At 36.8% G+C, this 23,666-nt stretch overlaps 1 protein-coding gene across 1 annotated transcript; it reads left to right on the forward strand.

Moving 5' to 3' along the window:
* Positions 1–3: 3 nt before the first annotated feature.
* LOC139967096 (extended synaptotagmin-2-B-like) lies at positions 4–17,568 on the forward strand. The gene is made up of 6 exons (XM_071970816.1): positions 4–149; positions 5,799–5,882; positions 7,534–7,668; positions 8,473–8,578; positions 10,097–10,146; positions 11,407–17,568. The coding sequence occupies exons 1-6, from the start codon at positions 4–6 to the stop codon at positions 11,426–11,428; spliced, it is 543 nt and encodes a 180-aa protein (XP_071826917.1). The 3' UTR covers positions 11,429–17,568.
* The last annotated feature ends 6,098 nt before the right edge of the window (positions 17,569–23,666 follow it).

A 23,666-nucleotide genomic window follows, 5' to 3' on the forward strand; every position in this document is an offset into this window, starting at 1 on the left:
AAGATGAGTGAAGATAAGGAGGAGGATGTTACATCATCATCATCATCTCCAGTCCGTAACACTCAGACACCCCCTGTGAATGATATCAATTCACCTCCCACACCAACTGGAACAGAGCTCAGGAAACGAGTAACTGACAAATCAAACAGGTTTGATGCAACTGTTTATGCACAGAGTACTCAATAGTTCTCATTCTGTATAACAAAGTCACACTGAGTAGCATCAAATATATTAGTAGCTTGCCTGTAGAAACATTTATACCATTCGTAGCAGTCTGTAACTCTTTGCATTTAAGATGCGGGTCCAAAATTGTCACGGTGACAGGCTGGTAAGGCAATGCCAGCTCTTTGTGACTGTGATTTGGTGAGAAGCAATCCTTGATTGCATTGATATTGAATACAACACTGGCCACTGAAGTGATTTTGACAGGAAGGGGACCAGGGGTGGGCACTAAATGGATCTTGTGGGCCTCATGAAAAAGTTTGTACCCACAAGACTCAAGGATGTACCTTACCCTGTAAAATGGGAATCTTGAATAATAAATGGGCCAAAGCCAAAATTGGTCATCCTCAAATCCCAAAAGTAAAGTTATTTCTCTGGGAGAAATTTATTTTGGGCTCATGGCAGTACTAATTAACACTTAAGAGTAAAAAAAAAATAAAAAAATCCGAAAAATTTCGTTATCAGTGATATAGAGGTCGTTGAAATCTAAAAAGATGCGCACTAGGTGCGAGGGACAGAATTTAGTCAAATTGACCTAGCTGAAAATTAGGATGGGTGAGGTAAATTTGGTTTTCTGTAATTTGATGTTCATCTCTAGTGCAAATTATTCATTGGAAAAGTTTTGAATTTTTTTTGAAGAAAAATGAAGAAAAATAGGAAAAAACGGTTCAAAATTCCGTCCCTCGCATTTTTTGACACAATTTTTTTTTTTTGAGAGAGAGGAAATAGTACAGTATGCATAAAAATCTGCAAAGTATCAACTATCAGTGACTTGAACATTTGTAGTGATGAAAGAAACTGAACAAAAATATGAATGGTGCATTATGGGTAATCAACATTTTCGCGAGGGACGGAATTCAGTGCGAGGGACGGAATTCTGTTACAGTTTGGTGCTACACGTCTGTAGTACTAATCTGTCGCTAATAGAAATAGTTGGCAGAACATACGCGTAAATTTCAACGACACAACTATAGCAGAATTCGACAGCATGCTGAACTTGCAAAGTTGAAGAAGGCACTTCCAGGAACAAACAGTGCTATCATCCAAGTGGACTTCAGCGAGAACTATGCTACCACCCAAAAGAATGAAATACAGTCGGCATACTTTGGCCACGAGAATTTCACATTGTACACTGTTTGTGCATGGTACGCTGAAGGTGAGGAAGTGAAGTGCAAAACCTACTGTGTCATCAGTGATTACATGTCACATGACAAGTTCTTGGGCTTGCACTTCAATAAAGCTATCATTGCAAAGGTCCAACAGTTTGTTCCAAATCTGGATGAGGTTTACTTTTGGTCCGATGGCTGTGCTAGTCAATTTAAATCAAAATATTGCTTTAACTTCCTTGCCATCTGTTGAAGTATCACAAATACGCCTTGTAGGCTACATTACCACCCCAAAGAACCTTAAAGGCTGCAGAAGTTTAACACAATCCCATACATTGTACTATGCAACATGTCACCATCTAGGCTTCCATAGTAGTACCTGGTTGTCTGTCATAATCATACTCCACCTTTCACCTGATTCATTTCTCTGGCAGTGTTTCATATGAGATAGCGTTCCCTCTGTCATCGTAAACGGCACAATTTAGCCTTTATTTAACCTAAATACTTTAACAAACAATAATGGCTTCATCCCAGACTCACATATAAAGTAGACCAACTATTTGTTTTCTATTATGATTATTTCAAGTTTTATTTAAGAGGGTACTCATTTAGCCAGAGCTAATCTTTAACAATAATGCAAACTAAATAAATAATACCAAAAAAAATCTAGTGAAACTCAAATAGATACAAATTTAAAACTTTATTAAATACATGAAAGTTCAAGCTAAAATGTTGTAAATTGACTGTGCACAGTAGCTGTAAAAATGTGGTTAGGTGTAGGATCCTAGAGTTAATGTTGATTGGAATGGAAATCTTCAGGTCTAAATCGCATCCTCAAAGCATTTTAGCCAAGGTGAAAACGAATGATACTTTGTGAATGCATCTGGCAACGTTAGAGTGAATGATGTCACCATGACAATGGAGTTGATATTATCTTCGTTTTTTTCTTAACGATGTTTAAATCATTTGTGCACAATGGAATATATAAATACAGAGAACATTTAGAGCCAAAGCAAGCTTTCAAAAATGTACAACATGTAAGGATGATGGATCAAATATGATTATAGTAGGAAAAATTAGCTTTGAAGAAAATCTGGCATGATGACATTATAAATGACATCATAGATGACATTATACATGACATCATAGATGACATCATTAGATGACATAGATGACATCATTAGATGACATCATAGATGACATCATTGATGACATCATTAGATGACATTATTAGATGACATCATAGATGACATCATTGATGACATCATTAGATGAAATCATAGATAACATCAAAGATGAAATCATAGATGACATCATAGATGACATCATTATATGACATCATAGATGACATCATTGATGACATCATAGGTGCCATTATAGGTGACATCATAGATGACATCATTAGATGACATTATTAGATGACATCATTAGATGACATCATAGATGACTTCCTGTGATCAGGTTTCTGAAGGAAAGGAGAGTTAAGCCAGTCAAAATAGTTAACATTCTATCAATCCTATCTGGAATTAGGATATTAGGAAGGTATATTGAGAAGGAGTTTTCTTCAACTAACAACGTGGAATATTTTTTCTCTTGAGACATCTTGCATTGCTTGCTCTCAAAACACCACTGTTTGCTGATAATTGTAAGGTTTTGTGTTAGCTGTATTCATCGTTATCATGTTATGCAACGTGATTTAAGCTGCTTTAATTACATTTATACAACAATGCATAGAATTCTTCTGTATATAACAACTTCTTTTATTTTGGTATCATATCATAAACAAAAATATATGCTGGTTCTGTGTGCTTTCTTCTCTGTCTCACCAAATTCCTCGCTAAATGCTTCCCTCTGCTTTGGTATGTTCAGTTCAATTAACAGCCTCCTTTCTGTGTTTGAAAGCATCATTGTTCTTTGTTTGTATCATTCCTGTTGCTCAGATGTCATTTTATTAATTGCTTTTATCTGTTGTAACTGTCATGTACTGTTATCTATGATATGCTGTCAATTTGCAATAATTCTGTTTAAAACCAACCATTGTTTCTGTTCAATTTTTGCCAAGTAGACAAGAAAAATTGAATTGATATTCAAGAAATTCAATGAAAACTGACAAATTCATGAGTTTTATCACTGAGGCGTGAAAAAACAGAAGTGTTTATTAAATAGTTATCACTGGCAGAGTGGGATTGCAGTATTCAAGTTGGAGATATTATTGTAGGCATTTGGAACACTATATTTTTGCTTGTGCTCATGTTTAACAAGCACATAAATGTTTTTGAGAGAGCATTTTGTTTTAGAACATTGTGTTTTTATAGTATTATTCAGAAAACCATTATTGTATACTTACAGTATGGAAAAGCAATAAGTTTATGCAACTGTTCTGACAAAATAAGTATTGTTGAGAAACCTCATTACAGTTTGTGAGATGGTAAAATTGATCATCTCCTTAGATGTCACTGAATATTAAACGGATTAATTTTGTTAACTTACTAATCACATCTATGATCAGACTCTGTCAAAACCACTGTTGCAATGACATGACCTGTACCTGACCTTTACCTAGATGTGTCAAGATTCAAATAATCATGTTCAATCATATTCTATTCTTGTAGTAGTTGGAATCATTCCATGAACAACCAACTGGAACGCCAAAGCTTTTATATATAGGATTCAATAAATTAAACTCACTGCCTTCTTTCCCTTCTGTATCATAGCCAGGAAATGTTTAACGCTAATCTGATCTTTCACTTTGTGTGACAAATCGGGTACTGTATAACAGGAAAAGATATTATAATTTATCATCCGCGGTTACAATAATTTGTCCTTAATGTTGAACTTCTGCCTTCAGGGTTTTTCTTTGGTTTTTCTTTGTTAGTTCCATTAAAATTTAAATGATTAATCCAACTTGCATTTAGCTTCAAGGTTAAATCGTGGGACAATGAATTTGAATTGAATTAAAAAACTTGAATTAAATTGAAGAAATGATACAATGAGAGTGAGTATTCATGCTACCAAATACATGATTCAGATTTAAGTCTCCTTGGGTTTATATATATGGATCAAATAAGGCCTTGAATCCAACCAGTGTGGTAATTGCCTTTTCAAGAGATGTTCAAGTTTTTTATGTTGTAACCTTATAAATAATATCTTGTTGTAGTTTAGAAGCTAACAGCTTTGTATTCTCAGCTCTGCTTTGCCCTTCTTCAGCTTTGTTTTTGTTTGCAATCCTTTTGTTTCATTATTGTTTGACTATCCTCTTTCCTTAAAGTACTATTGTTTTTCAACCTGTTTTCCTATTGTGTTATACTAACCATGCATGTTCCCTGTCAGCTGTTCAATATACAGTCAAAGTTAACAACAAGGTCAACAGATATTTTGGTCTTCTTTTATCTCGTCATTTTTACTGCTATTGTCTTTTGTCTATTGTCTTTTGTCTTTTGTTTTGTTTTTGTACAGCTTGTGCTTGCTTTGCTTTTCATTTCATACTTCTAACATTAACATCGCTGTAATTTAATATATTATACTTTTCAAACATGTATGAAGCATCACCATATTGTCTGGTTGTGTCTAACATAGTAAACTGAAATAGAAAGTAAGCTTTCTCCTTGTCGCGCGATAACAAAAACATGTGTTAGTAGCTTTTCCTATCGATCGGGGGTGTGTTTCATTTAGTAGTCAAGAAATAGTTTTGTTTGCGTTTCATATGTACACAAACAAGGAGAGTCATATGTATGGTTCAGTGATATTCATCTGTTTCGATATGAATTATCTCAGATTATTAAAGGGGTAGTGTCTATGAAATACCAGTGGTCATGCTTCGTGAAAGTGATCCTGGAAACTGAATTGATGGAACATTTGCAAGTAATAGCATTGGGGTTGGTACAGTTTATTATTTGGGCCATTCATACTTCAGCTTTGCGAGACAGGTTGGAGTGGGGGACAGGTTGGATTGGGAGAGGGTCTAATTATGGTCATCAAACGGTTTGGGTGGGATATGAGCCGAGAAGTGGAAGACAAGATTTAGAAGTGGAGACTAACCTTTCTGCTTAAACAGTGATTTTTTAATAAATATGTGTTTGTTGTTTATTAAATGTTCAGTCAATGTACAATCAAATGACATAGGTTGGTAAGGAAAAGTTTTCAAAACACGGTGTTAGATGAAGATGTTTTTGTTTTATGAGATGTGGCTGGGGGGCGGGGGGGGGGGGACAGGTGGGAAGGATGGATGTGTGTGACATAGAACAAAAACTGTAGCTATTCATATCAAAGAAACAAGTTAGAATTTGAAATAATCACTTTGGAAGCAGCCTCTGTTCATAATTTCATTTTTTTCATTTTTTTTTTTTTACCGTTAAAATGTTGAACCATTTATGACCAGCCAAACCCCAACAGCCTACATCTAAGATGTACTGTGTGTAGTTATGTTAGGCTTTGTGTACATAACATCTTCACCTTTGTATTTTTATTCAGTGATCCCTCTGCCAGTGGTAAAATACAGCTGACGTTAAACTTTGACGAGAAGAACCAACTATCAGTGACAGTCCATAAAGCACTGTTAGTTCATTTTTTCTCTTGGTTTGGTGTGTTGTTGTCAATGATTAGACTCCGGTCACAGGTACATTTTTTCAGACATAACGATGGTCCGACCATGGTACGGTATGCGTGTGACCGCTCTCTACTATGGTCTGACCATCGTCCGACCATCGTCCACTAAAGATGGTAATAAGCATCATTAGCCCCGAATTAAGCATGGTCCGACCATCGTTAGCAGGAAGAACCATGCGTGTGACTGCAATTGCGTTATACGACTATGCATTTTAGCATTAACACTGATCGCTGGAAATCCAGATTTCAATCCCTTGACATAGCGACGCGTGCCTAGATACATACGATGTAAACAACACAAACCTGCAATGCACTGCATACTGTACACTAATACATGAACTGTACATACACACGTACGGTTTCTACCACAAAACAACACAACAGTCAACACTCCGGACAATTGGACAAGACAACTCGCAATGGCGGCCACAGCTCCCGGTAAAACCTGGGAGGAACAAGAAGTCCTGACACTCATTGATATATTTTTGGGGAAGAAGATACAGAGTATGGTGGACAACACCGTCAGGAATAAGAAGGTGTTTTGGAAGTGCGGGAGATGATGGCGAAAGAGGGATACGAACGGACGCATACGGAGATTAGGGCCAAAGTCAACAATTTAAAGAGCTGGTATCCATTATATTTCGCTGTGTTTTAGGAATGAATATGCGTCTACACGCTCTCCGTCGGCGAACAGCAGCTTCTTGTCTTTGCAGGAATGCTGCTTCCAATATGTGACGCCTCCTTCGTAATACAAATCTCATAAGAATCAATGCGCTACGGCAAAGTGAGCTTCCATAGCCATCATTTACTACTTACAACTAAAAACCCTGCGAAACATCATCAAAACCGTGACCCTTGACCGACCCAATGCAACTGCGCATGATAGCTTTGCGAAAGCATAATTAACTCACTGATGCATGTGTCCGCAAAATAACTATCGTCCGAATATAGTACAATTAGTCGTGTGAGTACGCGTGACCGCTACCGTAGTTAGTTTAATATGGTCGGACTATAGTTAAGAAACGATGGTTGGAAGATGCAATTTTATACGTGTGACCGGGGTATTAGTTATAAGTAATAATGTTCACACCCTTTCTATATCAATACATTGTACAACCTGCTGGGGTTTGGTGTTACATGATTCCTAAATTAACTTTACATGGTTGAGAATATAATAAAAGAGTCAATTGAAAATGTAGTTACCCTCATAGGTTTTTTTTTTTCTTTATGTGAAAAAGGAAACACAAATGAAACTGGTTTTGTGAAATAGAGCTGTACTAGCCAGCTATGATGAAAGTGTACTGTAGTTTAATGGCAGCAGCCTACATAAATCCAACAAATCCTCCCAAAAAAGGGCTTTTCTGTGCCTTTCTTAGAGTTTTTTATCTTGAAATGTGTATTCAGTAATATATCTGGTATCAACCAACAAATTCCTCTCAAAGTGGTAATGGTATTCCTATTATTTGTATTTCTCTCCAAAAGATATTAACCAAACGTTTAGGTACAGTTAGTCTATAAATTGTATACACTGCGGCTACATTAAATTTGACATTTCTGACTGGAGTTTATGATATCATGTTTGATTGCACCCTCTCTACAGGGGTCTACCATTAGAGGATGCCCACCATCCCCCGGACCCTTACGTCAGGATCTACCTGCTCCCAGATAAGAGCAAGTCTGGCAAGAGGAAGACAGATGTGATCAAGGAGACGAGAGATGCAACATATGATGAGATGTGAGAATCAAATCATTTTACACCCCCCCCCCCCCAAAAAAAGAAACATGCCATATTAAGGTCTGCAAGCAGAACCCAAACAAATATAAATGTGGTATTACATGTGTGAAAGGGTTCATATAGGCCCCTTTGACCTTAGGGGCACACCTTGGCCCAGGCATAATTTCTCTATTGGGTAATCCGGCAATGATTGTACCCTCACGGTATCCTGCCCTACTAAATATATTATGTAGGTATTTAGAAAAGTCATTTGATTTGAATTGTAATATGTTCTCGTTTTCCTCTGTGTTTGTTCACGGTCATTGGAAAACGTTTGCCCTGAAGAAGTCTCATACATTTATGTTACTGTGTTAAAAGTTGATAACATTGATTCGATTACTCAACAATGCTTACATGACAAGTGGCTCTATAACAGATATTTAATCAGGCAATCTAGCCCCCACCTCCTACCACCCATCAACATTGATTATATCACCCCTGACCCCTCTCCCATCATCTCCACCCCCCCCCTTACCATCAAGGCATGAACTGTGGATAAAGTTAAGTGTTGATCCTGTTGGTGCTAATTTTGAAACTGATGGGCACTTCTTGGGATTATGGAATGTTCATCCCATTGACAGTTATGTCCAAAGTACGGACAACAAAACAATGAAAGTGCTAGTTTATGTCAGTATGGCTTTTTTCTTTAATATGCCGGTATCTGTGCTTTGTCATCTCATTCAGTTCAATGTTACAGTAAACCAGGTCAGTGACCTCTAGACAGAGTATCACTCCTTTTTCTTGTTTCCATTTTATATTCGTCAGATTTGTGTTTCCCTGTAAAAGAGCTGACCTTTCTGACCGGACGCTGGACATTGCAGTCAAGAATGATTCGTCATTTATGGCTTTGTCGAATCCACTTCTTGGAAAGGTACGATCAAGATCTCTTTATGTCACAAACTTTGTTCGTTTTTTTTGGAAAATATTTTTGAAAAAAGATGAGCGATACGACAGGGAAATTCAAAGCAATCACATTTTCCTTGTAGCTTAAAAATAGTAATAATAATAATAATTTATTTTATAAAGCGTAAAATCCACAAAAGTGCTCTAAAACGCTATGTAACAGTAAAAAAAATATATGACACATAATATGTAGTAAAACTGCAGAATAAAATACAATCAAACTTGACCAAATGTTGAGGATTTTCTTTTGATTGTCTGACTTACAAGAGTCAGTGAAAAAAAAAAATCATAAATACTTTACAACAATGCTTAAGTTGCATGTAGATATTAGTTATGGATATTTGTAGCTTTGGCCTGTGGATAGTAGTTCTTATTCCATCAAGGATTCATACTCCCATCTTGATGCTTAGTTCTGCTAAGGGTCTTCTTTGACGTTTTAAGTTCAGTTATTAACAACCTAAGCATGAAAATAAATTTTACCATCAACATTCCTCAGCATGATGACATATTTATAGTGCAATCATTTCATACTTATTTCCCATCAACCTTTCCAAGCCCTATCCAAGCCCTTCTTAAAGCAGCATTTAGCGTCCTCTCCTATGATTTTTCTCAACCTCACTGACTCCACTATGCCATAACTGCATACATAACTAGCTTGTCTATTTAAATCTTACTTCAAATGGTGGCATAAAAGTCGAAAAATTTGCAACTTTCAACTTTGTTTTTCTCCAAGATATTTTCCGTTGGGATCCCATTAAACCTCGCCCATAATATGAATATTTAAACACTACGAACGTCATTGACCAATACGTAATACAGCACCATGTTTGATTTGTGTACAGTCTATATGGCAGTTGTACCAGGGAGTTCCATAACAACTCCCTGGTCGTACCAACGCAAAGTCTTGAATCTATTTTTAGCAACGGCTCGTAACTAAAACTGCATCTCTGATTGGTTGAATTCACACTAGTGGATTTGGGGGAACTGTATGCGATTAATTTTAAATGTGGAATTTGTCGTGGACACTTTTCTCATTATCTGCAAATATCCTTAATTACTCGCCAATTAACGTTGTTGGCAGGGAAAAACTTGGCTAATATCCTAGTTTGCTGTTTTGTGATTGATGTAAAAAACTTGATGGACATATCAAAAAGTAGAAAATGGCAACCAAACACAAAATGCTGCTTTAAAGTCCTGACAATGTATCAAGCTATCAGTGGTTTCATTTGTAGTAGTATATTGTGTATATCTTCAGTATCTTGTATCTTCATTTGTAGTAGTATCTTGAGTATATCTTCAGTAGTATATCTTCATGAATATGCAAGAATTCATTAGCATGTTAAAGACCTAAGACATACTCTGTAGTCTTTGGTTGGTGCAGTTGTATTATTTACTTGGTTGAAACCATGGAAACAGCAGTCAGCCGAAACGGTGGACTTATTTGTGCTCTATTTATGTTTTATATATTTAATTTTTTTTGTAACAGCTTTCTCTAAATCTTGGCCATCTCGATCTTGATGAATCTGTGACAGAATGGTAAGAATTTGATACTTTTTGTCATGTTTCTGTTTTGTTTTCATTTGGTTGTTTGTAAATATTTTCATATTGCATAGGTTAATAACTGCTTTGCCATTGTTGAAATGCTGTTATTGGTAGCATTTGTTTGATTGTTGCATTTACCAGTGCAAATTAAACAACAGTATGCCGTCTTGCTATGTCGAGACTTCTCTATTAACTGTTGACCTCATCTTCACAAACTAACATCACTTTTATTTCTGAAAAAGTGCAGAGTGAACGATCAAGAGGGGGTGGCGGGAGTGGATGGTGAGGCAAGGAAGCTTTAAGTAAATCATTTGAAGTGTGTGTTTTGCAGCAGTTTAGTCTAAAATGGGGCAATCAAGTGTTTAACAACATTTGTGTCAAAGTGTGACTCTTATATTCTGTGTTGAGATTTATATTCTAAGGCCAAAATTGACCCACATATTTTTTCCATAATTAGTATAGGGACAGGGTGGTGCTAAAAATATGCGGGAAAATTCGGGGGGGGGACCTGAAATCTCTGACACGTTGATTATTCTTATATTGAGTTGCAGTATTCTATTTTCTGGAACCTCAGGTGTTTGAAATTGCTTTGCATATAATAAATAATAATAATAATATCTATTTATGTAGCGCTTTACATTAAAGAATAATATCAAAGCACTTCTATGGGGACTATAGTAAAATCTGACAAAAAACAAGTATAAGATACAAACAGGTTAAATAAAAGGAATAAAGTAGTCAAAGCAAAATCATAAAAAAAAAAAAAAAAAAGTTAATGAAACTAATATGAATAATATTAAACAGACAAAAACAAGATCAGTCATTAAAGAACATGATAAAAAGATAAGTTTTAAGTTGGGACTTAGTGCAATCAAAAGTGGGTAAAAAGACAAATTATTTTAACTCAAAAATAAAATGGGGAACGAACCGAAAAGATTTCTGTTTGACTGAGATAAATGTCATGAAGATACCCCATCTTGAGACTGACTTGAATCCTTAATAAAATGTTAACATTTCTATTATCTAAGGCTTTAATAGGTATTAATGAACACCCAAATGTATCACATTATGTTTTTTTATATATTTTTTTATTGGCCGTTTAAATATGATAAAATAATGCTGCCTAATGAATAAAACGCATGGGGAATTGGTTCGTATAATAAAAGTCTAAGGACTAAACCGCAACTGAAAGAGAACTGACTGATCAAGCATGAATTTGAAGAGGTTTGTCTTGTGTTTTTATTTTCTGCACAGGTATAACTTGTCTGCAGAATGAGTGGCTTCTACACCTTGCATGAGTTAACCAAAGAAATATCTTCTGAACCGAAACTGCCGTCCCAGTAGTACCTGTTGTGAAAGGGTTCGTGGTCAATTGGAGTGACACCATCCTATTGATCTACAAGTCATGAATTTGTTTGTTTTAAGCAATTTATCTTTTACATTTTGTAATATGTTTTGCTTTGTTAACAGTGCATTGAAAATGCTGTCATATATTTGTCAGGTGGGCCTTTATTTGTCACTACAAAAGTCAGTTGAGCTTCTACTATGATCACTGGTGTTCTAGTGAGTGTAATGCAATGGTTCTTTGTTGTCAGTGAAACAGAGAAATATCTGTGGACTCGGAGGCCTTGTAAGCTTGTAAGGCCTTAAGAAGGGGAGGGGGAGGCTTCAGGTGTTAGATTCAGCTGATTACATAATGGAAAACTCAATGCATTTTTGCATTCTGATTAAAGTGCCTAGCTTTGATCACTGACGGACCCCTTTCACGTCGTTGTTATGTGGGCCTTTATTTTGTGTTATTTTGTTATTTGGGCCTTTATTTTGTGTTATTTTGTTATTTGGGCCTTTATTTTGTGTTATTTTGATATGTGGGCCTTTATTTGGTGTTATTTTGTTATGTGGGCCTTTATTTGGTGTTATTTTGTTATGTGGCCCTTTATATGGTGTTATTTTGTTATGAGAGCCTTTATTAGGTGCTATGAGTCATGCGGGCCTTCATTTGGGTGTATTTCGGGTTCAACTTATTGCATACCAGTCATGAGAAATTTGCTATGAAAGTTTAGTACCTTTTCAGTACAGTTCGTTTTGGTTTTATTCAATGTCCAAGAAAGTATAGAGATGGGAGGTCTGCTTTTGAATTAGATCATTCTCTGAAAGACTCTAAAGGGAAATCATATTTTCACAACATTGAAATAAGCTTGAAAATGTCAGGTACCAAATGTCACAGGGGTTAGGGGGGGCAGGGGGGAGATTGATGGAGGGTATTTGTCATTCTACTGGCTTTGAATGTCCAGCTTGACTTGCTTTGAAAACATTGCTTCCTACATTTGCTACAGTAAGTAAGAAGAATACAAGCTATAGGTCTGGTGGTTATTTTCAGTACTACTTACCTTGAAATTAATTTTAATATCCTTTTCAATCCGTGCTTATCTGTGGATTTGCCACTATCGTCTGTTTTTTATAAGAGTTGGAAACTGTCATTTGTTTTTTTCTTTACTATGTGGTTTATAGCAGATTGTTTATATTTTCACAAACACAAGAAAAGACAAATGCATTTTTTTTTTTGTGTCACACTGTGGTTAAGAAGCATAATCCATTGTTATTGATGACTGCCGCTGCATAATCGTAATCCAGACTGGTGACTTCACAATCATATCATAAAGGAAAAAATTGTTACTAAACTGCTTATCTATCGCAAAAAGAAAAAAATTAGTCTAGTCTGCCTCTGAAGAATGTCCTGCTAGGATTGAAACGTCGGGCCCTCTAACTTTAACATATTTAATGTTTCTGTTTAAAGAGCCATCCAGAAACATCACTTAAATAGAGTGAATCATCTGTTTGTGTAATGACAAAAAGAAATGAAATAGATTGATGGTTGCTAGAATGAAAGGAAGTTCAAGAATTGAAAGTTATAGAAGGAAAAGAACTGAAATGATCAGTTGGAAGTGGACATACTTGTAGTGTGAGTACAATGTCCCGAGTATGAGTGCAAGTACTGAATTATGTGTACAGACTGGAGTACTGTACCTGGAAGGGAATAATTCATTTGCAGTTTGCTGCATTCATCAATTCTTTCTTTCTGAGGTCGTATTGCACAAAAGAGATGCCATTGGTGAACTGTAATCTGAAAGCAAGATGGTTGTTATGTATGTATGTATTTTAGATCCTCCTGCAAGCAGGAACTTGCGAAAAAGCCATCATTAGCTTATCAAAGCCACAAGCTGACCGAAGTCAGTCTCTTAGATTCATATTTTAACGTCCATGATTATGAATTGTAAATTGTCAACAACTCTATAACTGGACGACATACATTAATCTTGGAGTGACTCGAACTCAGGACCTTATGATTGAAGGGCATCGGCGTTAACCACTGAGCTAACACTCCCTTGTCAAATTTGACTCCATCAAAACACAATTTGTACAGTTTTTAAAGAGAGCTGAATTAGAAGCAATCGTTCAGCTTTGCAATGAGTAATGTCTCCAGTCACTCAATCTCTAACGTGAAAAAGACTTGAATATATTTGTCATGTTTTGCTCGCCTAGAAATAGCACAACTTACTACAGCCCTGCAATGGATACAGAAGCTTCATACCAACTACTTACCCTAGATGTACAGTACTCTGGTAGTAGATTTAGGTACTTGATTCTAGTCTTCTAGTTCCATAAAATACTTGTGTTTGTCAAGTTATGCCAAGCTAATGTTTGTCAATTTAGCAGACTAATTACCAGCTTATTGTACCACTATGGTGGCTCATAACCAGCTTACTGCACCATTATAGTTACAAGCTTACTGTGCCATTATAGTTACAAGCTTACTGCGCCATTATAGTTACAAGCTTACTGCGCCATTATGATGACTCATTACCAGCTTACTGCACCATTATGGTGACTAACTACCAGCTTGCTGCACCATGATGGTGACTAATTAACAGCTTACTGCATCATCATGGTGACTGATTAACAGCTTACTGCATCATCATAGTGACTAATTAACAGCTTACTGCATCATCATGGTGACTAATTAACAGCTTACTGCACCATGATGGTGACTAATTACCAGCTAACTGCACCATTATGGTGACTAATTGCCAGCTTACTGCACCATTATGGTTGCAAAGAAATGGTTTGAAGCACTTGTGTGGGTCATGCACTAGTTATAATATCTAGAAGTATATCCTGTTGTGAGGTTGCTCTGTTCTTTTGAAATTTAATATATCAGTATGCACTTCATGAAGTTCCTGTAGATTTATTGTTACTGCAAGTTGCTGGTAGGATCTTTGTTTTTAAGTTACATTTTGTTTGATTCAGCCTTAGTGTGTCCATTGGAAGGTGCAGCTTTTATTCAATTGTTTTTATCCTTTATTTTCCCAAGATTGATTCTTTTTTGAGGTTGTTTTCTGTTGTGAATTTGTTTGAAGCCTTGCTTTATTTTACATTTGTTTGGTGCATTTCTCAGAAATGATAGAGGTTTTATTTGTTTTTTTTATTTACTTGTTTTGTTTTCTTGCAATTTTTTTTTGTATTTTAAGACCACACTGAAATTGTACTCTTATCAGCTTTTACCATATGTGTTTTTTGTTCTCAAGTGTTTGGAGGGTCTTATTTTATTTTGTTTTTTATTTTTTGGGGTGCCAATTTCAGTTATTATACGTTACCACTATATCTGAATGAATGAGACATTTCACACCCTTTGCCTAGTTAAGTCAAACTTAACGTAAAATTAATTCCTCTTTATTCAGTTAAACTCAGATCTAATGATTCCATATATTCTGCTAGAAATTTTCATAATTCAATATTCGTTCATTTTTCTCCTACCCTATGAAAACTACATGAATGTAGTCATGTAAGTGTGAATCCAAGTCACCTCCAAGTATGTTTAATACAACATCTGAAACTGATCAACTCTGACCAAGGCTGGCCATTTGTTGCTTTCGTCATTTCCATGGTATCTTGTTGTCATTAAAAACGATTATTAATGTTATTTGACCAGAATCAGTGCCAGAGGATTGCATGTTGAAAATTTAGACCAATCCAATGAAATTTGACATTTTTGGAGGAATATGGCCCAGCTTTGAAAGCAATTTTTTGTGCTTGGTTGGTCAATTTTAAGATTGCTACTGTCAAGTATAAAATCATAAATTCTCAAATGAATATTGCGATGGACTGAATCAAACTGAGACACCCTTCTTTGTCTTTGTACTCAATGTAGGCCAACCAGTGAATAATTAAAGATACCTTCTGTTTCTCAATATTTAGTCGCCAAGACACTAGTTTTCATATAAGTATTTTAATTTAGTATACACTTGTCAACTTTCATTTTAACCTTTTGATGTTTTCGCCAGGTTTTTCCTTGATAGGGATAATCCGGAGGAAGTATCCATGAATTCTATATCTGCTACTGCTGCAGCAGGCAATGATCTCTGAAGAAAGACTAAGAGGCTCTTGATCATATTTAAACTGATATATTCAACTGTTGTGTGCTTTTGTGTATACACTACATTGTTTTGTGAAGCCTTCATTTAAAATTCTATACTGTCTTCGAGACCTTGTGTAAGTAAATTCTTGAATGTATTATCAACACGAATGTCTTATGATTTTACCAGTATTTGGAAAGAGGGACTCTTACTACTACAAGTCCATCTCTCAAATGTCAAGATGACTTAAAAGTCAAGATACCCAGACTATTAGTTTTATTTTCATTAAGATTGTGGCAAGTTGAATGGTATGTTTCCATTCCTAATTAATTGAAACTTGATGTAACAAGTTAAGATGACAGCATTGTTTTAAGTGTTGCTATGTCCAGATTACATTTCTATAGATGGTATTTTCATAAAGCATGGAAATCCTGCAAGGCAATGCATGATGTTAAATAATTTAGTCAAATCATGTTTTCATATTTGTTAGTAATATAATGACATGTTAACCGTCACACCTCACAACCTTCTACCCCTGTCTGTTTCTCCTGCACAATTCTCCTGTTTCTTTCCTTATCCCTATCCTCTTTCTTCCTCCACTTCCCTTTCTCCCCCTTCTCACCCTTCCCCATGCCTCTTTTACATCTCTCAGCCCTTCTCCATCCTCCATCCAATTGCAATTAACCTTTTCCCTTCTTCCCCCTTCCCTTCCCTTCCTCTCCTCTCCTCTTTCTTCCTTCCCTTACTTCCCTTCCTCCCCCTCCTCCCCTCTCCTTTATCCACCTCCTCTTCCTACCCTTCCTATCCCTCCCCATCCCCTTCCTCCACTCCCTACCCTCTCCTTACCAACCCCCTTCCCCTCCTCTCCTTCCTCCCCCTTCCTTCCTTCCTCCCTCTCCTCCCCCTCCCCCTACCTCCTCTCTCCTTCCACTCTCCTCCCCTTCCTCCATTCTCCATCTTCTCCCTTCCATTCCTTCCTCCCCATTCCTGACTACCCTACCCTCTCTCCTCTCTGGACATTTCTCTCCTCAGTGCTTTAAATGTCCTGTAGGAATTGTTTATGTTTATTCATGTGCCTTATATTGCGTTTATCTTACACTAATACAAGTTGGTGTTTGGTATTCACTATTCAGTTCCTCATTATTCAGTGGTGGGTAACTAACTGCCTCTGTTTCAATCAGGTCAACACAGAGAAAGTATCTACTATGCCGGGTAGAGAATTACCTGCTTGATACCATTTTGTTCTAGTGTATTGTGCTAACATTAGTTCATAACACATTTACTAAGTGCTCTATCTGAATTTTTTTTTTCAAAAATGTGTTCATTTCTACCTTTACTACAGCTGTTGTGTACATATATTCCTAATACAAGATAATTGGTATATCAGGTTATCATGTCCTATAGGATGAATATCCTGTTATTTGAGTTATTTAGTTAATAATTGAAATTTTTACAAGAATGAATTCTTTGCTTGTAAGTCTGACAATGGGTTGGACATCAGTCACCCTCCTTCCACCTCTTGTACACACACATACCAAGAGGAGTCACAGTTTGGCAGATTTAACTACCTCTTGGACTATTAACCCAAGAGTACTGTTTTAGTCACTCAGATCACCGGGAAATTTCAAACGTAATAACTAGTAACAGTAAGAGGAGTACAACCTCCCACCAGGGGTGGAGTGGGGCGAGTGATAGTCTTGAAGCAGAGGGAATGTTTAAAACTGGAACATTATGTACTTTAAACATAGTTGTGAATGGCCTCTATAGCTCTCCTCCCCCATCCTGTCAACTACACATGCCGTGTGGGGTGGGGTTCAGTAGTTGGACTGGTGGCCACAACAACCATTTGAAAATTTTGCAAGATAAAACGTGGTAAGAGAGATGAATATATTTACGTATGCAGTTTATGTAATGTTTTCTTGAATGAAAAACGAAAGATTATTTTTATCTTGTGAATCGTTGCTGTGATTAATCTTGAAAATAAATTGAAATCAGAAATGAACAGGGTTTGTTTCCATAATTTATTGGATTTTCAAACGAACTTGTTCATCAATTTATTTTGTTTATATTTGATGGGCCATCGATGATGGTACACCTGGTGGGTAAGATCTCAGGGGCTACGGGGGGGGCGGGGCGCAAGTGTCTCCAGCCCCGCACACTATAATTACCACTTCTTGCTAATGACAACTATACTTTTATACGGGTCTGCTGAGAAAGCCGAGCAGGAAGGAAGTTGTACAGCGGGTGAGCTCTCGAGATATCTCATAAATTTGAAAGTTCTTGAATGTTTCCAATAAATTGATCTCGAGCCATGACACATGATGGTACTATCTAAATATCTTACGAGTATTTCACTGTAAGGTGATACTGTCTTATATTCAATTGATCAAATAGAATGATGAGCGAGGAAATACGAAAGAATAATTTATAGAGACTTGATGTTGTTCTCGAACTATCAAACTTCAAAACGAATAAGGAACATGATAGGCATACTTGCATCTCAGTTGAAAGGGAGCCCATGCAGTCTTTTATATATTACTGACTATATTAACTGGTAGGGTACGACAAAGTCACCAGCTTTCCCTTCTCCGCTTACACTCCTTCATGAAATGGAAGAATCAAGACGGAAATATTAAATTAAGATTCATAAAGTTTTTCAGAGGTGCTCGACCTTTATACATTGAAATGTTTGTCAAAATATTTCTACGGATAAGATGTTCATTCATCATTAGTAAGAAGAAAAGGCGAAGACTAAAACGCACAGAAGAAGAAAAGGATAATTCATGATTAGATTTAACAATATCAACCCAGATAAAATGTTCCCATGCAGACCTACAATCAGGTCTAGCACATATACGATTGTTTACTTCTTTTATTTCGGAATAAGCCAGAAGAAATGACGGTTGACATGTATTTCAATATAAAGTTATGAAACAATGTTCATAAATCGTGACGAGCTTGGGCCGCTTGGTCTACTTGTTAACACTGAACTTTTGTAGACCTACTAGCCCGGAACTTCGTCATGTCTTGAGGGTATCAGTCTTGAAGGGAATTACTTTAACTTTATCACTTTGAAAGTATGGTATGTAAAGGCTTCCGTCCACTGTGAAACAATAGATGGGCACTCTATAAAGTTTTTTTTTAGTTTTTTTTAAGTTTTCAATTGACTATAAATTAACTCTTCAACCAACAATACTTGAATTCGTGACATCTTAAAAGCAGCCTCACTCATTCTTTAACCAGAATGTGTCTCGCACTGTATGTGTAAACCACAAACTATCCAGTTAGCAAATCTAGTTGCCTTGCATTTACTTTGCAAAATAAAATTGTGAATAAAGAGAAAAAGAGCAGACACGCGATGGGTTCTCCAGTTCGAATCATATGCATCCTCCTCTTTGTTGGGTTCACCACTGGTGAACGCTTTGGCGCTTTCGGTCCGTGTGCAGCTGCCGATCAAGGTAGAATGTCAAAATCATGGTATGACTTCCAAAGGAAGCACGTGTGTGTTGCGCCAAACAACGCAAGTTTCGTCGATGGTTTTTGGCCAACGTTGGCAGAAGAGCGTCTGCAAGACTTTCAGCACCAATCCCAATATAGAAGAATGCAGTCCTTCATCCGTGTCGAAGCCTATAGCGACGTCATTAATAGCTTCACTCAAGGTGTGCACGTACCATGCGGGACGGGTAACAAATTCACAAAGAGTAACAGACCGTTTGACTTGATCCAAATGCATTGGAATGGTGAAGCTTACCAAGTCGACTACAAACGCCAAAAATATATCTGCGTCACCCTCAGACCGGTTCATTTCCACTCTTCTTTAGAAATTTAGTTTTGAAGATAAGAAGAGCGGCATTAGAATCATCTTTAGTATGGGCAGATGTTGGTGTTCGGTTGATATTTTATCTGACATTTAGACTAACAGATTATCGTTTAATACAAGCTAGTACTGTTACATGTTATCAGAATGTTTCAAACACTTTGGTTTATATATTCCAATGGCATATGCGAGGTTTAAAAAATGAACAGTTGTCTGAAAATTGTTTTGAGACGGTGGAGGGGGTATAATCGAGAAGTAGTTATAAATATGGCAGAAGAATGTTATCTCCTCTTCTCTTCTCTGGAAGTGTCGTCATTCATTATCTGAAGTAATGTGGATATATGGGAGTGACCAACCCCTCCACCAGATAAGCCGTTCGATGTATAGACGAAAGTGCTGTAAACAACATTAATGCAAAACAAAACATTGAATGTGATATTATGTAAAAACTGGGAGTGTCGTCATGAAGCATCCGGCGTATATTATGCATGAGAGTCGTCGAACCCAAGATCAGTTGAGCCGTTACATTGTCGTTAGCGACCTGTGTCAATAATATTCCATAGACGAATTCAGACAAGCTGGCAAAGGAATCCCTACCATTCCGTGTATATCTTGTCCATTGGAGGATAAACAAAAACATTGGCATAGTAAACTATAACAACAGCATATCAGCAATAGCATATACAGTTTCAAGATTTTGCTTTCAGAAGTATTTATAAACCCATCACACTGTTGTATTTGTTTTGTTTCAAAGGATTAAAAATCACCTATAATATTATCCAACTTGAAAGGAAGCATTGGAAAATCAACACCAGGTTAGAAGTTAAGTGAGAAAATACGCCATCCTTCCTGGAACACATGCACCTCTTCTACAAAGTCGTCCAGCGATTCATAGAGATTGCCATGGCTACCGTCGTGTTTTCTTTCATCGAAGAGTTAAACATTGTCAAGATGGACAAGAATCGCATCAGGTTAGCATCTACATTGGCAAACGTGGAAAGCTGGAAGTCCATTAACATAGCATAGAAATAACTCTTCGTATATACATGTAGGCATGTAAGAAAAAAACAAATCTGACAGTACTGATTGTCATAACTTGAAACATAATCCATTGAAGTTTTAACATAGTTTCGTTTCGATTTAAAACCTAATTAAAAGAACGTTACTCAATAGTTGTTTTATCTCAACCCAATTGAGACCTTTGTTCAGTTGTTAATTTAGAATATACTTTGCCACTTCTCTGAGTTGAACAATAGTAAGCGTTTCTCTTTATCTTCATCTGAAATGATATTACCTTTTACAGTACTCCAAGCAAAACGAACACATCTGTAACAGCAATGCTATGTTTAATTGATTAAAACTGGTTAATTGCGGTGAGGTGGTAACACCTGACACTGTCAGGTAGACCTTATAATTTAAGGAATCTCTCGCTTATTGATTTTAGTCTGAAAGTACCTTTAAATAGTAATCCTTCCAGGAGTACCATCCGGGAAATCGTCAATTGGAATAAATTGATGCATCACATCGTGGAAAATTTTGCCGAGTCCTAGTTGAGGTGAGTGCATTAATTGTGGTAGCTAACGGACCCCCTCCAACCTCGAGCGCACCCTCTTGCCCGTAAGTCAGTGTATTTTGCATGTAATTTAATATGCGTTGTCGATAGGTAGCAAATCACTCTTTGGACAAGGTATGCAACACTTCTCTGCAATTTTGCTTATTAGCAATTGGATGGACAGTCTCCCTCGACGTATGTATTCAACAGCCCCAAACCCCCCTCCCCTCCCCCAGCCCTCCAGTGACTACACCACTACATGAATCTACTGCGTATATCAGATCCAGTATAAGGAAGGAACGTTATAACATATATTTCATCTGACTGTTCAGCATTTTTTGTTTATTGCATATTTCAGATTGTGTATATCGTCGTATACCACAACTGGCGTTTGTACTGACGCATGCGTATTCGTTTGATTTGGCTGATCGCTTTGACGTATTTGGTTGATGATTTCTTAAAATTTGGCGATTGAAGCGAAAAACGGCTTTCGACTGTGAACTTAGGCGTAGGAGGCAGGTGGGCTGTACCATTTCCCCCCCCCCCCCACCCAACAAGATAATCCTGGAAAATTCGGGCAATGTGCTGGTATTGTTTCGGGCACTGATGTCACCAAAATAAATAAACTTCAATGTGCCTAATCCTGTTTGATGAGAGTCAGTAGTTCCGTACAAACCTCAGGTAATAAGACTAACGTTCTAGTCTTGCCCGAATAATCTGACATTGATGTTGTGGAGTTTTCATCGTTCGTACTCCATGCTTTCCTTCTCTGTCCCAAGAAGATGTTATGATAATCCACTATTGGCATTCCTTATAACAATCGAAATTAAAAGGTCAGGGGGATCTCACCAGTATACGCCCTTCCATATTGGCAAATCGTTACAGCCCCACCCCCTCCCCCCAGACGTGTAACGTTTAACGTTAAGTACTGTCAAATATTTGCATTGACGAACGAAGTCAGATTTTGTTTAGTTCAGCGCGGAGTTAATGAATAATGGTGTGAATTTGAAACAGTTTTATGAAGCACACTTTATAAGGCACTACTTCATTAAGGATGCTTGCGATGAGATATATAACTCAGTGGATTCCCTTTATTTGGCAACGTTCTTGTCGATGTGTCTACCTTGTTCTTGGTTTGGTAAACGGACTTTTCAGTTTAACTATCGCGCGCCCTCATTCGAAAGACTTTGTTGGCATATAATGTTTTGAGTAGGTAGCAGGGCTCTAGTACTCTACGGAGTCCATTCTCTGCGGAATCGAATTCTGGCTCTGGTTGGCTTACACTCGGACCAGCTGGAGTGCCGTGGATTGCTGACAGAGTCCATTAAGTTTCTAATCATCTTAATTGCAAGATGGCATGCAAGGATTTCATATTTTAATTCTCTTTGAAATTGTTAAATATAAATGATCTCACTAAAAAGGAGTGAATTACAGTGCCTTATTAAAAAAAAAGTTTAGGTTTAATTTAGTTTAGAAAAAAAAGGATCAGGAGGGACATAAAGTCCCCATCAAGGACCCTATGACAAAAATCTAAACAAAGAAATCTCAAATCCTATTCTTAAGCATCCAAAGCAATTCGATATCTTACAAGTGTAGCATCTCATAGAGCAAAAATATTCTCTTGTTCAGAGCAAAGGCTTCATTACGTCTTCGGTCTCAACTGTCTAAATATATGATGATGTAATTTTTGTTGCCAGAATTTTGGGCTCATTCGCAAAGTTTGAAGGACTGTAAAATTCAGGCAATAACACCTTTGTTTATCAAAAAGAAAAAGATAAAATTCTGGCGCGTCACCGGTTAGATTTCAAAACTTCAACACTAGTTGAGAATAAGTTGTGCTTAATCACTCAATATAACGTTACCTTATTCTTCACTATTGCAAATTTGAAAGACAGCTTCAGGCAGAATTAATACTTCATAAGGAAAGAAATATATATCTAGCGCCATATTAGAGCTTATTTGCTTACTTAAATTATTTCCCGGTTATGTAGGAAGTTTTCGGATTGGCAGGACATTTGAAATAATAGATATTATGCTAACAGATTGAGATTCAGATCACTCCATTGGACCATGTTTTCTAACAAAAGAGTTTTAAATCCACTCAATTGGTAACTCCAATGAAAAATTTGCTGGGGCAATGTGACATTATTTTCAGTTTTGGCGTAGCGTTATTACCACTGCGTATTTAACACTGTTCTACATCTGCAGGGACAATAATCTGCTTTATAGTGATCAGTTTCTAACATAGTGTGCTAATTCATTCTTTTAAATAGTTCAATTGTAGCCATGCTTCGAGTAGAGGGTGGGATACGTCATCTCTTTAGTGGGAAAACCAGGTAAATGTAGGTGGGGTGATGGGGAGGGGGGGTGGTGGTGCAGGTGCAGAAGACAAAATTTCTGCCTTCACTTACACATTACTGCTGGAGCTTTCAGCTAAAACCATTTCATGAGCTTGGAGATGGAGACAATCCACAGACCATATTTTTATGATCATTTACACCTTACGATTGATAGACATTTTGAAGAAGTAGACAAAAAATCAAAATGTAGAGATTCATTATCCAAATTTTGAAAGAAGTCTCAAAACGTTTGACGTAAAAGGTCAGAATTAATATTTATTTTTAAATTTTGAGATAAAAACAAAATTGTAGCAAAATTTAGTCAAAATTCCAACCCCACCTCCACCCCCCCCCCCCCGCCTGGACCCACCAAAGCGTTGAAATACATTCCA

The sequence above is a fragment of the Apostichopus japonicus genome, chromosome 4 (genome assembly GCF_037975245.1).
Source record: "Apostichopus japonicus isolate 1M-3 chromosome 4, ASM3797524v1, whole genome shotgun sequence".
In the NCBI taxonomy this organism is placed as follows: Eukaryota; Metazoa; Echinodermata; class Holothuroidea; order Aspidochirotida; family Stichopodidae; genus Apostichopus; species Apostichopus japonicus.

Bases quoted from the DNA above. Each gene is read 5' to 3' on its own strand.
- LOC139967096 (XM_071970816.1), top strand. From the start codon at position 4: ATGAGTGAAGATAAGGAGGAGGATGTTACATCATCATCATCATCTCCA. The intron at 150-5,798 runs GTTTGATGCAAC...ATTTTTATTCAG, and splicing joins GTAACTGACAAATCAAACAG to TGATCCCTCTGCCAGTGGTA. The intron at 5,883-7,533 runs GTTAGTTCATTT...CCCTCTCTACAG, and splicing joins GTGACAGTCCATAAAGCACT to GGGTCTACCATTAGAGGATG.